The 16,450-nt window shown below is 32.6% G+C and overlaps 2 protein-coding genes and 1 long non-coding RNA gene across 3 annotated transcripts; 1 reads left to right on the top strand and 2 right to left on the bottom strand.

Moving 5' to 3' along the window:
• Window positions 1–8: 8 nt before the first annotated feature.
• On the bottom strand, window positions 9–2,011 carry LOC139776478 (transient receptor potential cation channel protein painless-like; the record flags this gene model as incomplete). The annotated part of the gene is given in 7 exon segments (XM_071713123.1): window positions 9–29; window positions 32–52; window positions 55–444; window positions 447–1,061; window positions 1,228–1,455; window positions 1,568–1,794; window positions 1,907–2,011. Coding segments are annotated over 6 exon segments (1,399 nt in total), but the record flags the coding sequence as incomplete, so codon positions are not given.
• A 731-nt stretch (window positions 2,012–2,742) lies between these two features.
• Window positions 2,743–4,426, bottom strand: LOC139776457 (uncharacterized). Its single transcript, XR_011719082.1, has 3 exons — window positions 4,010–4,426; window positions 2,948–3,214; window positions 2,743–2,835 (listed from the first exon to the last, which is right to left on the bottom strand). It is a non-coding gene; the product is annotated as an uncharacterized lncRNA (long non-coding RNA).
• Window positions 4,427–9,611: 5,185 nt separating this feature from the next.
• LOC139776462 (kelch-like protein 8) lies at window positions 9,612–13,411 on the top strand. Its single transcript, XM_071713107.1, has 8 exons — window positions 9,612–9,847; window positions 9,933–10,131; window positions 10,351–10,758; window positions 10,981–11,200; window positions 11,289–11,397; window positions 11,497–11,618; window positions 11,905–12,312; window positions 12,382–13,411. Exons 2-7 carry the CDS (start codon window positions 9,934–9,936, stop codon window positions 12,030–12,032), a joined length of 1,185 nt encoding a protein of 394 aa, XP_071569208.1. The 5' UTR covers window positions 9,612–9,847; window position 9,933; the 3' UTR covers window positions 12,033–12,312; window positions 12,382–13,411.
• The last annotated feature ends 3,039 nt before the right edge of the window (window positions 13,412–16,450 follow it).

The following is a 16,450-nucleotide window of genomic DNA, read 5'->3' as shown; positions in this document are numbered from 1 at the left end:
AATGTTGCTGATTGCCAAACCATTAAGCAATTAAACAGCACGATGACTATGTAAAGATGAACATTATGAGCACAATGCGGCTCCAAACAGGATACGCAGAAAAAGAAATGTCATTGGCGTCAAACTCGCCGGTGAACATAATGATGGTTTTGAAAAGCGAAAGACCAGGATTAGAGAAACCGTCATTCCTCAAGAGCATGTAGAAAGCTAGAGTGAATGCGAGGATCAGAATCAGATACGGGAAGAAAAAGCGAACGAAATTGAAGAAGACAGTTCGAAACATTTCGATACAAGTGGACGGAAATAGATGATGGCTTATCAGAGTCATTAGCTCCCAGGTGGACAGCAGGATAACCATGACTCCGATTTGCAGTCCTGCGCCGCACAGCAGTGCAAGAGTCAGTACAATTAGCAGAACTTGCGACCAGTTTTCCAAATCTACCAGTAGCGTTGGGGATAGGAGATAAATTGCAAGATCTCTCGGGAAGTGAAGAACAGCAACATCCCCATGGCAAAAACCCACGATAGATTGTTTTGCAAAGTACATGCAAAGACCGTATTGAAACTATCGTTAGCTATTTGCTGTCTATTTCTACTTGTGTCGTAAGTCATACTTAGTATGTAGGCGTTCACGAAGAAATAGAACATTGTGTAAAAAACGAAATTTGCGTACAAAACATGCCGTATCATGTACCATTTAATGTAGAGAAAGGACGAGATTAACGGATGTCTCAACAAATGTTTGAGAGTGTCGTTATTGGCGATATACAAAATTACTTCCATTTCACAGGTCGCTCGCGAAATTTCTTGCTGTGCAGTAAAATTTTCGTGTGGCATCAAGCAACGATAGTCGAACTCGATCGTACACTCGTCCGTCCATTCATTCTTTAATTGAATGCAGTCATTAAAATAGCTGGACAATGTGAATTCTGGAATATCCGCGATAACGATGTTGTTGAATTTGTTCACCTGACCGAGGTAACTGCCTTCCTTGAGAAGTAGAGTTGCAGCTTCGTACCAATTTCTCTCGAGAGCGTAATGCAACGCCGTATTGCCTATATCTGTAAAACAAAAATTTTGATACAGAATATCTGTACAAATTTTTCAAAAGCGCCCTAAAATACGAAATCATAATTCAGATATTTGTAAGAAATTTATGTTTTCTAAGAAATGCTATTTCTTTTATTGTTTGTACTATTATACTTGTCGATATATGTATATAATCACCATCAACGGAACGAACATCCATGGTTTCCCTAAATTCCTGTCCCAGGATCAGCTTTATATACTCCAACTGATTGTCGATTTCTAGTGGCGATATTTCCAGTAGTCGGCAGACTTCCAGAATCATCTTACCGGTTACTTCGGGCCGTGGGTTAAGTAGTTCACGAAAAATGATATCATGACCATACAAAAGGGCCTCGTTTTTGATCATATTCAAATCTGCTAAAGCGCCTAAAAGACGAAATCATAATTCAAATATTTGTAAGAAATTTATGTTTTCTTAGAAATGCTATTTCTTTTATTGTTTGTACTATTATACTTGTCGATATATGTATATAATCACCATCAACGGAACGAACATCTATGGTTTCCCTAAATCCCTGTCCCAGGATCAGCTTTATATACTCCAACTGATTGTCGATTTCTAGTGGCGATATTTCCAGTAGTCGGCAGACTTCCAGAATCATCTTACGGTTACTTTGGGCCGTGAGTTAAGTAGTTCACGAAAAATGATATCATGACCATACAAAAGGGCCTGGTTTTTGATCATATTCAAATCTGCTAAAGCGCCTAAAAGACGAAATCATAATTTAAATATTTGTAAGAAATTTATGTTTTCTTAGAAATGCTATTTCTTTTATTGTTTGTACTATTATACTTGTCGATATATGTATATAATCACCATCAACGGAACGAACATCCATGGTTTCCCTAAATCCCTGTCCCAAGATCAGCTTTATATACTCCAACTGATTGTCGATTTCTAGTGGCGATATTTCCAGTAGTCGGCAGACGTCCAGAATCATCTTACTTCGGGTTAATACGGCTACTTCAGGCAGTGGGTTAAGTAGTTCACGAAAAATGATATCATGACCATACAAAAGGACCTCTTTTTTAATCATATTCCAATGTGCTAAAAGGCCTAAAAGACGAAATCATAATTTAAATATTTGTAAGAAATTTATGTTTTCTTAGAAATGCTATTTCTTTTATTGTTTGTACTATTATACTTGTCGATATATGTATATAATCACCATCAACGGAACGAACATCTATGGTTTCCCTAAATCCCTGTCCCAGGATCAGCTTTATATACTCCAACTGATTGTCGATTTCTAGTGGCGATATTTCCAGTAGTCGGCAGACTTCCAGAATCATCTTACCGGTTACTTCGGGCCGTGAGTTAAGTAGTTCACGAAAAATGATATCATGACCATACAAAAGGGCCTGGTTTCTGATCATATTCAAATCTGCTACAGCGCCTAAAAGACGAAATTTTCATTCAAATATTTGTAAGAAATTTGTTTTCTTAGAAATGCTATTTCTTTTATTGTTTGTACTATTATACTTGTCGATATATGTATATAATCACCATCAACGGAACGAACATCCATGGTTTCCCTAAATCCCTGGCCCAAGATCAGCTTTATATAATCCAACTGATTGTCGATTACTAGTGGCGATATTTCCAGTAGTCGGCAGACTTCCAGAATCATCTTACTTCGGTTAATACGGCTACTTCAGGCCGTGAATTAAGTAATTCACGAAAAATGATATCATGACCATACAAAAGGGCCTGGTTTTTGATCATATTCAAATCTGCTAAAGCGCCTAAAAGACGAAATCATAATTCAAATATTTGTAAGAAATTTATGTTTTCTTAGAAATGCTATTTCTTTTATTGTTTGTACTGTTATACTTGTCGATATATGTATATAATCACCATCAACGGAAGGAACATCTATGGTTTCCCTAAATTCTTGTCCCAGGATCAGCTTTATATACTCCAACTGATTGTCGATTTCTAGTGGCGATATTTCTAGTAGTCGGCAGGCTTCCAGAATCATCTTATCGGTTACATTAGGTCGTAAGTTAAGTAGTTCACGAAAAACGATGTCATGACCATACAAAATGGCCTCTTCTTTGATCATATACAAACGTATTGGGTTTTCAATAAACCTCCTTAGAATATTGTAAATGCCCAAGAAACCTCATCATAATAATAAATTAATAAATTAATAATATACATGTTAAACAAAGTATACAAAATTGATTTTGTTTACATGTTGAATACATGTTTAGAATAAATATTGGATCCGTATTTATTAGCTGATTTATTAAAGAAAACGAGTGAGATTGTCATAAATTGGGACACTGTCAATATAAATGGGACGTACTAATTTTGCAATAATTACATCGCATGGCTATATTTATACACTAAGATAAAAAATTGTTAATCCCAAGAAATACTTAGTCCGATACGTTCAACTAAACATTTTAGTTAGTTAACTAAATATTAGTTGTTTCAACAATTTATTTAGTTTCTTTAATCAAGAATTAATTAATTCAACTAATGTTTAGTTAACTAACTAAAATGTTTAGTTGAACGTATCGGACTAAATATTTCTTGGGATTAATAAATTTTTTTTCTCAGTGTAGCAATTCTTCAGCGACTCTGAGATATAAACTTGGCATGGAATCCTTCTTTCATAACTTTTAGGCACTTAATCTCGTCACTATTGTTCAGATAGAATTTAAGAGTCTGCTCTTTTATTTGCAAGTTTTCAAAGAAATTTGAATAAAGTGACGGTAAATTCTTTACAATTTAATTTCTTTTAAGAATAATTATTTGTATTTTTTGTAATCTATCAGGGCCAGAACATTTGATGTATATTATATGTACAATTTTTTTTAACGAAAATACTTCCCTCTTTGCTCATACGTGCGCGGGTGCGAGCACACATATACACGTCACGCACACAACACGCATACATACTGCAATTACCTTGCGTATTTTGGACCTCGCATATTCGGACCAAGTTATCGAAAAAAGAAGAAGAAAAGGGAGATGACGAAGAAGAAGAGACAGATGACAAAGAAGAAGAGGAAGATGACGAAGAAGAAGCCGTCGACTGATGAGTCCATACTTCCAGATCAATTATTGAGTCCACATTACTTTCACTTATATTATGTTTCTTCTTATAAAAAGTAGAATTGCTTTCGTCGGACGACATCTTTCCTCACAGTAGAATCTTCAAATTTGACTCCTTTTATGTCTCTTATTGGTACTTCTTTCTGCTTAAAATCACAGTTGAGAAATCTGTTAAAATGTTTTTCCGTCTTCTATAGTTAATGTAGAATTGTATGAAATAACTTTTTATTCAGCAGTAATCCTACGCAATCCTTTCACTACTTGTGTAAGACTCTGTGCGAATGATACGCAAGTTGAGCGTGAAAGAAAACAAAGCGAATGATAAGCGGAGATGTGTGATAAATAAGAGAAAAAATATATATCACGTGAACTGCTGCTGCAGATTCCGCCTATCTTAATCTAATTTTGTCTTAAATTAAATCTTAATTAATACAATATTGTTATCGAATTAATTTATTTCTGAAAATTATACATTTTACGATATATTACTTATTGTCTTAATATACTCAAAATGTACTTAATATAAATAAAATTTTTATTTTTCACTGCTTTCTTGGATATTATGTATGATCTTTTCTTCTGCCTCTATTTTTTTAAGTGTATAATGTTTTGCACAGAAACACATATATGTAGAAGAGATATGAAGCATTCGGTTCTCCGAAAATTTCGATAAGCGCACGAGAAGAAACAGGCCAGCGTTGTGCGCCGTTCTGCTACGCACACGACTAACAATTAACAATAACAATAAGCATTAAGAAAAGCGCGCGTTTAGCAGTTTTGAATGGTGCGTATAAAACGTTGGATTACCTTTCGCCGTTGAATCACATGGATTATACACGCTTATTCGTACATTTTATTAACCCTCTAGCTGTATACGTGGGTCTACGGCGTCCGTGAGTAAATTAATTCATGAATTCTCGTTGTTCGGAACTCACCCGGGACGACGTTCCAACACGAACACAAACCAGATTCCGGGCGGATGTAATTCAACATTTGCCAGTTGTGGCTGCGTTTCTTTTGACGCTTTCAGTACTGAAATGCATCGCTCCATCTTTGTTTGATATTCGATGTGCAACGAAGACAGAAGGACGCTTACAGCGCGCTGTGAGCGTCAAAAGAAACGCAGTCCAGTGTGTTGTGTGCGCGAAGCGCGCGTCGCGTCACTCGACAGTCACAAAAGATGCTGGACGATGTATCCCGCCGCACCGGATTTTCCTTACATCTTGTCGGAACGTGAGGGAATCAACTCGATCCTGTACAAACCGATCAATTCGACGCAGCGGATAAAGGTACGGTTGACATGATCGCCTGGCAAGGCTTTGCGCGCGTTTCTCCGCGCTTAACGCGCCTAGGCGGCGACGGTGAGGTCAACTCAAACGATACGACGGGCGTACACAATGCACCTGTCAACACATCTGTCAAAAATGTCCCGCGACTTGTTTTTTGTTTGTGTATAAACTTGTTTATTAACATTTTAATGTAAGACATAATTTTTTTCAAATTTATTTATTCAAAGTTCCGTTCGCAAATCTTCTTAAAGAAACATGTAAAAACAGCTTCAGTCTAATGTGTTATTTTTACATTTTTATGCGTGTAAAAATAACATACCTGGATTTGCAGTGTTAGGCGTAAAATATCTTTAAAATATTATATCAAAATTCGAAAAATTTCCGAGATAGAGGCCGTTTACCTGACAGATGCGCAAGTAGAAAACGGGACGCATAGCGCATTTTTTCGTATTCATACCAGTTCGGATTGGGACAGGTCTTCAAGTATGAGATTAACAGTATTTCAATGTCCTCTGAACTTGTGTGTGTAAGTGCAAAATACAATAAGGCCGGTATTCATAGTCGAATTTTATATTTGAGACCGTCTTAAGTACGATCTTAAAATGTCATTAACCAATCACAGAGCCGTATTAGCATCTTAAGACATTACGAAAGACGGTCTTAAAATATTAAGAACCGATTATGAATACCGGCCTAAGAGTTTCAATTCTACAACTTGGCGCATCCCGCTATTCTGCAACTTCAGAATTCACGCTGCGCGTGAAATTGACGCGAAAAAGTAATATTTCATTTGTCATACGACAAATTTTTCAAGCGTATTGATTGGCAACAAAACAGAAAATTTCTAGAGACTCGAGGACTTTTCTATCTTGCAACCAATCAACATGCTTGAAAAATTTGTCGCACGACAAGTGAAATAGTACCCTAGCTAACATGACGCTTGAAAACGACAGAGAGTTGAGAGAGTATCAAGAATATAACACGTAGTTCCTTGTGTCCGCGAACGATTCGTATAACTATAAGATCCGAAGTTCGATCCAGACTTTCATCCTGTACATTTCTCGATTAAGAGCAAAATTCCGCCTTTAAGAAAAGGAAAAGAATTTAAAAGGAAGAAAAAAAGATTGACGCTTAAAAGAGAGTATATTAGTTTAATGTGTAACGTGCACCATCTTACTACAAAAACCTTTACAACTTGTTAAACCATTATCCCGCGAAAAACGATCTAATATGAATCTAACTAAAATCATATTAAATCATATTAAATTTGGGTAAAATTCAAATTAAACCCAGATTTTATATTAAAATTATATTTGTTTAAATACAGTTTTAATTCGCACTTATTAAAATCAGTTATGTAGATTAAATATGATTCACAATAAAATAGGGCTTTAATTTACATTTAATTAGATCACTTATGTGGATCATATAACACTTCGAATCAAATATGGTTTTAATTTGTATTTAATAAGATAACTTATGTGGATTATATATGATCCAGAACCATACATGATGCAGAATATTTATATATAAGACTTTAATAAAAAGTTAATGTGTTCTGTACGCGACTTTTACTCGATTCAATTGCGGCTTTAACCCAAATTTGGTTCTAATTTGATTCTTATTAAAACGTATTTTTGTTTAAATAATATTTGCGGTAAAATTTGTTTCCTTATTTGTCGAACTTAACATGTAAATATTTGATTCAAATTAAAAAGTTAGACCAATGTTGAATATTAATTTGATTTTAGAAAAATTATGAAAAGTTAATAATTGGAAAATTAAGTATAGATTAAATTTCATATTTTATAGACTTTTATTACAATACAGTAGTATATGTTGTCATTAATTTTTTGTTGAAAATTTTTACAAAAAGATAATTATACGGTATACAAAATAATTTGTGTCTATAACAAGCTGTGGATTCTGTCACAATCTACGTCTGTGTTAACAAAATATAAATTTGAAATAATTGGAGCATATTGTATATCTTTTTTAAATAAAAGTTTTATTTTTAGATTTTACTGGATTTTTTTATTGGATTATAACCCCCTATAATTACAACCATTAAGACCAAATAAGATTGAGTTACAGTCATATATAAATATTATTTGGATCTTATTAGAATTTTATATAATCTGGTTTAAATTTAAATTTAAATTTGATTTATATATGATCAAATCACAATGCATCTCAAAGTATCCGATAGATGGCATTTGATAGGATCTGTTTCTCGTATTTAAAATTTGACAAACAGTGTTATAAGAACGACACTGTTTCGCGCTATGTAACGGTACAATTTTTGTATCAGTTTTGTATCATGGAGCCTACTCTTATAATAAAGTAGACTCCCACACTTAAAAAATAACATTTAGCAGTAACAATGTTCTGAAACTTATTTAAATCATATAAGACATAAGAGATATTTTTTCCCATATAAATATCATTTGGATCTTATTAGAATTTTATATAATCCGGAGTTAATTTAATTTACATTTGACTTATATTTGATCAAATTAATTTTGTATTTATTACCATATTTAATCCACATTTGGCAAATTAAAACCATATTAACTCTGCATTTCTTTAGGTCTGTGCGGCTGATTTTGCATATTTTAACAAAACAAGATCCAGTTTAATCCATATATAGATTAAATAAGGTTGGGGTACTGTAATTTGATTTAAATATGACTTATATTTAAATTATAATTGATTTGCATATTCGATCCTAATAAGACTCTTATTGAATTCATATAAGCTTTTAATACGGTTTTAATACAATCGTTTTTCGCGGGATACGGCAAAGCTTCTTTGATTCAATCTCCATCCCAGGTAGCACATATTAGTTTCTCATATACGTTTTTTGAATGTATACATAGTTTCATAGCCGTAAAAAACCATAAAAAAATGTTTGAACAAAAATGTTTTTGAAACCGTGATTTAAGAAATGTATTTTTTACGTTTCTACAGTTAACAAAAATATTTGTTAAATTGTTCTTTGCAAAACTATATTTTGCTTTAACTATATATATAATAGCTTTAATAGTTTTTTTTTAATTTTTAAATTTATATTGCACTCATTATTGCACAAAATAAATCATTTTATCCATATACATATATCCACTTATTTACTTATTAGAATCTTTTCTCGATATTAGCCCATACAGGACCGTAACTTTGAAAAGAAGGACACATGCTGGTTTTGATTCTCTGCTTCTTTTATTATGTTTGACTAACAGAGTTAAAAATGTATTCCATGTAACGTTTAGTAACAAAAACGGCGTCAAGTTTTTAAAATCATTTTTCTTTATTTTATATCGACTTAAATATTATACTGATAAATAATAAAAATATGTGAATTGTTTCATTTTTACATTGTGTATTTGAACAAAAAAGTGTTTAAAAATGCTCGGTAAAAATTTTTTATATAAAAACATTTCTAAATATATATATAATCATATAATATTATATAAAATATTATATAAAATATGTCCATATATGTCCATACTATGTTTTTATTCTTTTGTATAATCTCTGTTCGTATGTACAAAAAAAATAACAAGAAAAAGAATTAAAAAATAATTAAAAGGATAATTTTTGGATTGTTTTTTTACAAAAAAATAAAGCCTGTGCAAATGTGAGAAATTTGCTCATAATCAATAATCATATATAATCATATTTTATATACATTATTATATTTATATATGATTATATATGATTATATATAGGCAAATAAATAAACAATGCAAAAACAATAAAAAAACAATGCAAAAAATTTCATTTAATTATTTTCTAATTATCTTTCTCATTATTTTTCTTGTATATACGAACAGAGATTATACAAGAGAAAAAAAACATATATGAACATATTTTATATAATATTTTATATAATATTTTATATATTTAGATATTTTTATATAAAAAAATTTTTACCGGGTGTTCAATTTATAATGCGCATCAAATAGAGTCAATGGTTTTAATTATGATATTATAAAAACATAATAAATTAAATCCATTCGCGCGATCCTATCTACGATTCCTTTAATAAAGATATCTATTCCCCCCTTCTCTCACTCCATAAGCTTTTAGCTTATTAAAATTCAATGTTTTTATTGCTTTAATTGCAGTATAATTGCTTTTGCACACAGGAAAGAGAAATGCTTGTCATGGTGATAAGAAACGACGTGGTAGCCAGTAAGTTCTTGATTTTTGGTTTTTACGAAAAAAGGCACGTTGATTGGGCCAATCACGTCGCTTCTTGCCGCGCAGCAAGTGTTTACGCATTTTGTGTGCAGGAGTGCAGGAGCTATTAGTCGAGAGAGTAGCGTCAGTAGTTGAGCACGTGGTGCTACAGATGCCATATATGTAGGAAGATGAGAGACACACATACGTATTAATGAAAGTAAGTAGTGCAATTGTTTATGCGTTTACTTCAGCGAACACATTTGAATGCATATTTATCGCATTGATAACACGTACTGTATTAGAATGGAACATAACAGCAATGAAAGCGGGAAACCGCGCGAAACATTGACATTGATTCTCAAAGAGGAGCGATTCAAGGTTGAGAAGCAAAAATTGATCGACAAGAGTCAGTATTTTGCAGCGCTTTGGTCCACGAACTTTCTAGAATATGGACAGACGGAACACGTTATCAACTACGACATTTCCTCGATTTTGTTGCAGGTGAACAGATTTTAATTCTCGTCAATATTCACAGAAAAAAAATCGCTTTTTGAGCGTACAAAACGTTGTTTTTTTTGTGTAACAGATTTGTTATATAAAATACTTTAACAAAATGCATGTTTTTAATAGACAAATGTATATAAAAATATATTGCATCGGGTGTTATCGGCATGCATCATCTCATTGCGTAACCAAAATAGACAAATAATAATTTTATAGGATTTTATTGATTGGATTCACAACGACAAAATTGCATTTACATCTGCAACAAGTTATGATTTTGAAGAGCTTGATCGTCTCTTATGTCTGTTGGAATTAAGCGTTCTATTTACAGCAGATACCTTACAACACTTATTAGTAGAAGATTTAACCAACAGGCTTGAGAGACACTATTTTACGCCACCAAAAATTGCAATTAGAATTTGGTCATTGGCACAAGATTTGAATATTAACGTGCTACGAGATCTTTCTTCGGCTCTTTGCTTAGATCGTTTCAATGAACTGCCACTTGATTCAATTTGTGAGTTGTCGAGGGGAAAATTTTTGAAGTTAATCGGAAACATTAATGTAAGAGCTACAGAGACTTATTTGTTTGATATTATAAATCAGTGGAAGAACCATCATCATGTGAGTATATTATTTTCAAACATTTAGAGTAATATAAGTTTTGAAATAATACAGGAGCTATAAGTCTTTATCTCTAATAAATGTCAAATAAAATGGATTTCTAACTCAAGGACATATATCTTCCACATATGTACTTATTTTGTTTTCTTACCATATAGTATTTATATATATTTTGTTCATTCATGTATTACATTTCTCCGAATAACAAATTCTTTTTTACAGGATTTTACAGTTTCTTTAGAAATTATAGAGGATAAAAAAGCAAAAATTTTACCTTGTATTATATCTTGTGAACATGCTAACAAGATATGTGAACAATATATTCATTGCTGGGACGGTAAAGATCTCTTGGAACTAACCTCATTCGAATACCCCACAGATATTATCGAACATTGTTCCAGCACTGGCGATTTTCTTATAGGAATGCAAATCACTGCAAGAAGTATGCAGTCCGTTTTTTTATTCCGTCCATTCTGTAACAGTATTATCTTTACTTACTTAATTATTATCTTATGTGATCTTCTTTCAAGGATACGATTTATATCTTTGTGGTGGAGAATATGGTATTGATTCAGGAATGTTTAACAAAAATATATGGCGTTATTCTTTGACATCTAAGAAATGGTTTTTTGAGACAGTGTAAATATCTTAACAATTAGATAAATGATAACATTAAATAGATAAATAATAGAATAAATAGAATGTTATCTGTTAAAATAATGTTCACAAATATTTTAGTATGCCAGTTGAGAGAAGACATATGATTACTGTGTTTTTGCAAAACAAATTGTATCTTGTGGGCGGTGTGAGACGACATGGAAATGCACTGGACACTGTCGATATCTATGATATTTATACAGGTGATTTTAATTGTGCAGCTACATAATGCGTATTTCGATAATATCATGTGCAAAGTATACATGTAACGATTTGCCCAAGTATATATACATACATATAATGATTTTATACAAGAGATTATAATATATACTTTTTATACAGATCATATAGGATTGCTTCTCATAATTATCATTTATGAATTTAATGCTAATCCCTTTAAAATTATCATCCTTAAAATTATTTTTTATCGATTAAAACACAATTATTTTGTTACATAAATTTTTGCTTTTGTATTTAAAACATGCATAGGTATATGGACTTCAGGTGCAAAGGTACCTACTACGATCTCTTCCTACTCACCTTATTTCAGGGATCAAGGTATTGGTTATTCATACAGGCCAGGTCGTAGGATTGCTTCTCATTATTATCATTTATAAATTTAATGTTAATCCTTTTTTATTGTATTAATTTTTTCTTTTGTATTTAAACAATGCATAAGTATGTGGTCATCATCAAGTGTGACGAAACCATTAACCAGCGATTCTGAACACATCATTTTTAAAGATACGTTAATTATATATCGATTACCTTATTTCTATAAATATTTTCCTGATAAAGATGTATGGAAAGAGATATATTTGGGAGATATTTGTGAATTAAAGCGTATCTTAGCTGATACACCAATACTGGCTCTTCAAACTACGTCATGTTACATTGGTAAATATTACAATTTATGCACTAAGTAGGTGTGAAAGAACTTAAAGTTTACATTAATATTTATTGCAGATGTTTATCACAAAGATAAAATGGTTTTGAAAGTTGTCACAGATACATGCAACGTGAAAGGGTGTAATAATATAATAAAGACTTATACTTACTTAACCCGTAAAAGGAAGAGGATAGATATAGACGGACATTTCTTCTACCTAACTCCATTCTTTCGCGAGTACGGCAAAGAAATGGAGTTAGAACCAGCTGTACTATTATATGCAGATCGCATAGTACCCAATGAGACGTTACACTTACATAGTATAATTCCTATTCAAGATCTAAAAAAGTTCCGTTCCTTGTTTTTTGCCAAGACGAACTCAGTTAGAAGATTTCTTGATCTACTTAATCCAGCTCATTTGCACACAACGTACTTTGACCATATTTGATTTATGTGATTTGATTAAATATTTAATTATTTGATATATCTGCGAAGGAAGAAGAGGGATAAAGAGATAAATCTAAATAAAAATTCAGGACATGTAAACGTTGCAGAAATTTCAAAGAAAACGGACAGTATGTCTACATATTCCAATATCAAGATGACTTTATTTAGATTTACCATGATGTTTTATTGATTGTCATATCACTCAAATCATTAAAAATATCAACCAAACAAATATTTAGTAACATGCTGGGAATACACTTAATAATTGTAAAAGCTTTGCATCAATATATGCAATATATGCAATAATATAATTTGTATATAAAATAAAGAGTGACTCCAAAAAACATACGTTGGCTTATTTTGTTGCTCTCAAAATTCGAATCGAATTGTATGCCAAACGATGCTATCTGATGGGACATCAAATTCAGAAAAATTTCAAGTTGAGCATAAGGCTAGTTTGGAGATACAGGAAGTTTAAGTGACCAAAAATTCCCAAAATTGTCCAAGTACAATAGATACAAAAAGGAAGTTAAAACTTTGATAACGGTATTTTGAATATAATTAGTCCGAATGGTTCTTTGACCACCGTACTAAAAATACATTCCTTGCACCCTGTTGCTTAATTTTTGTTTCCTCATAGAGGAAGCTTTGTTTTCATAAACTTCGTATATGGACCTTTGATCGCATATAAAGCTAAGTCTAATCAACCAAAGAGTGATGGCAAATTTCGCCCATTTTTTGGACCTTGAATTTCAACTTTTTTTTATGGCAAATAGTACTGTTAAATAAAACATTAATCCCAGTAAAATTTCAAGATGAGCATAGGCACGGTTCCGGAGATACAAGGAGGTGAAAGTGATGATTTCCAGTCAGGGTGTATTGCATAAGGAAGAATGAGTGGCTGAAGTTCACGTATTATTGAGGGTATTTTCTGTCGCCATCCCAATCTGTGAGAGGCAAGAGGACTCACATTAAAAAAGCACCCCAATATGTGAGAGGCAAGGGGACTTACATTGAAAAAGCACCCCAATCTGTGAGAGGCAAGGGGACTCACAGTAAAAAAGCAGCCCGATCCGTGAGAGGCGGTGTCAAGTTTCACTTCAACTCCATCTATCTCGGAGAATTTTCATGCTAGACGAAACTAAGGTCATATTTGAATCCGGCGTAAAAAATCCATAAGAAACGATATGTTTCACTTTGTTATATATATTTTATTCCTTGGTATGGACACTTGAAGAGTTTCGTGTACTTTCATGGATTATGAGAAACCATCACTTTCACCCCTTCATATCTCCGAAACCGTGCCTATGCTCATTTTAAAATTTCTCTGGGATTAATGTCCCATCATATAGTACTATTTGGCATAAAAAAGTTTGAAATTTGAGATTTAAAAAATGGGCGAAAAAACAGGTCTTTTTGCCATCACTCTTTTAAAGAATTATATATGAAATAGGGATAGAAAAGATCGAAGAAAAAAATGCTTTTTAGTTTTTGATACCAATGTGTTCAGAATGTTCTAAAACGTTGGAAAATCGTAATTTTATAAAATGTCCGTATGTGTGTGTGTGTGTGTGTGTGTGTGTGTGTGTGTGTGTGTGTGTGTGTGTGTGTGTGTGTGTGTGTGTGTGTCAGTGTGTGTCAGTGTGTGTCAGTGTGTGTGCCAAATTTACCGAAATTTCTATAACTCAAGAACTGATTAACCAAATCTTGAAGAATTATATATGAAATATATATGAAATATATAATAAAGGGGTAGAAAAAACTGAAGAATATAATAGAATTAGGAAAATTGCTGATAATAAAGGGGTTATCGATTTCTATCTAAAAAAATCTACATGATTACTCTAATTTCCGCAAATTTTGAGATATCGAGTTTAATTTTTTTTATGGATAGAGTATCATTAAAGGTAGGTTGGTGTTGAATTTGACAATAATCGGTGAAGGGGTTACCGATTTTTGCCTAAAAAGTGTACAAGTTATACATGTAATCTTATATATAGAGTATTATTAAAGGAAGGTTGTTTTGAATTTGACGAAGATTGGTGAAAGGGTTACCAATTTCTGCCTAAAAATGTATAGGGTAGACCGAATAAATATGTAAGTATTTGATGGATAGAATATCATTTAAGGAAGGTATTGAACTTGGCGAAGATCAGTGAAGGAGTTACCAATTTTTGCTCAAAAAGTTACATGTATAAATTTTACATGTAATTTTATATAGAGTATCATTAAAAAAAAGGTTGGTACTGAATTTGGCAATAATCGGTTAAAGGGTTATTTCTTTATAAAATTTTGAATTTTTTGAGAAATGTTTGTGGTTGCTCTAACTTCCGCCAATTTTGAGTTTCAGGCTATTTATAATTCTATTATATTCTTCAGTCCTTCCTATCCCTATTTCATATATATTTCTTCAAGATTTGATTGATTAGATCCAGCTTTATACGCGATTAAAGGTCCATATGCGAAGTCCATATATGGACCATGTAGCTTGAACTCCCAAAGTCAACATCGATTTTTGTTTGTGTAGAGTTGTTTATTAACATTTTAATATAACATATGATTTTTGTCAAATTTATTTATTCAAAGTTCCGTTTGCAAATCTCCTTAAAGAAGCATGTAAAAAGAACTTCAGTCTAATGTCTCATTTTTACATGTTTATGCGTGTAAAAATAACACATTTGGATTTGCATTATAGGCGTAAAATGTATCCTTACAATATTATGTTAAAATTAGACAAATTTTCGAGACGAGACCGTTTACCTGACAGATGCGCAGGTAGAAAACGGAACGCATAGAGCATTTTTTCGGATTCATACCAGTTCGGATTGGGACAGGTCTTCAAATGTGAAAAGAACAGTATTTTAATGCCCTCCGAACTTGTGTGTGTAAGTGCAAAATACAATAAGAGTTTCAATTCTACAACTTGACGTATCCCGCTATTCTGCAACTTCGCTGCGCGTGAAATTTCTTTTAAGCGTATTGATTGGCAACGAAATAGAAAATTTCTAGAGACTCGAGAACTTTCCTATCATGCAACCAATCAACATGCTTGAAAAATTTGTCGCACGACAAATGAAATAGTACCCTTGCTACGTAGCTACTGCACGTGTCTTGAAAACGATAGAGAGTTGAGGGAGTAGCAGGAATGACGCGTGGTTCCATGTGTCCGTGAACGAATAATATAACTGAAAGGTCCGTGGTTCGATCCATACTTTCACCGTGAATATTTCTCGATTAAGAGCAGGATTCCTCGTTTAAGAGAAGAAAAAAAGTTTAAAAGAAAAAAAAATTTACGCTTAAAAGGGAATATATTAGTTTAATGTGCAGTGCCCGTCTTACTGCAAAAACCTCTTCGACTTGTTGAACCATTACACAGCGAAGCTTCTTCGACTGATTCAATCTCCATACGGCAAAACCACTCTACCTGTTTATGACCTGTGTGAATGGCTATTCGCCACTCGGTGCCAATTAACTCCTAAGAAAATTGACTTAGCGTTAGTATAGTTGAGGAACACGTGGCACAATATAAGGAGATGAAAAACATATGAATGAAAGTAAGTAGTGCAATTGTTTCTACGTTTACGTCAGCAAGCATGTTTAAATACATATTTATCGCATTGATATTATTTCCGCATGTGTAATTTTAGAATGAGAAATAATAGCAATAAAAGCGGGATACCGCGCGAAACTCCAGATACA

The sequence above is a fragment of the Temnothorax nylanderi genome, unplaced genomic scaffold, assembly GCF_030848795.1.
Source record: "Temnothorax nylanderi isolate EJ_2023f unplaced genomic scaffold, tnyl_v1.0 TNYL_tig0120_pilon, whole genome shotgun sequence".
Classification (NCBI taxonomy): domain Eukaryota; kingdom Metazoa; phylum Arthropoda; class Insecta; order Hymenoptera; family Formicidae; genus Temnothorax; species Temnothorax nylanderi.
The sequence above is the reverse complement of the archived record's forward strand: the minus strand, read 5'-3'. Positions and strand labels throughout refer to the sequence as shown.

Bases quoted from the DNA above. Each gene is read 5' to 3' on its own strand.
- LOC139776462 (XM_071713107.1), top strand. From the start codon at position 9,934: ATGGAACATAACAGCAATGAAAGCGGGAAACCGCGCGAAACATTGACA. The intron at 10,759-10,980 runs GTGAGTATATTA...TCTTTTTTACAG, and splicing joins AGTGGAAGAACCATCATCAT to GATTTTACAGTTTCTTTAGA. The intron at 11,398-11,496 runs GTAAATATCTTA...CAAATATTTTAG, and splicing joins AAATGGTTTTTTGAGACAGT to TATGCCAGTTGAGAGAAGAC.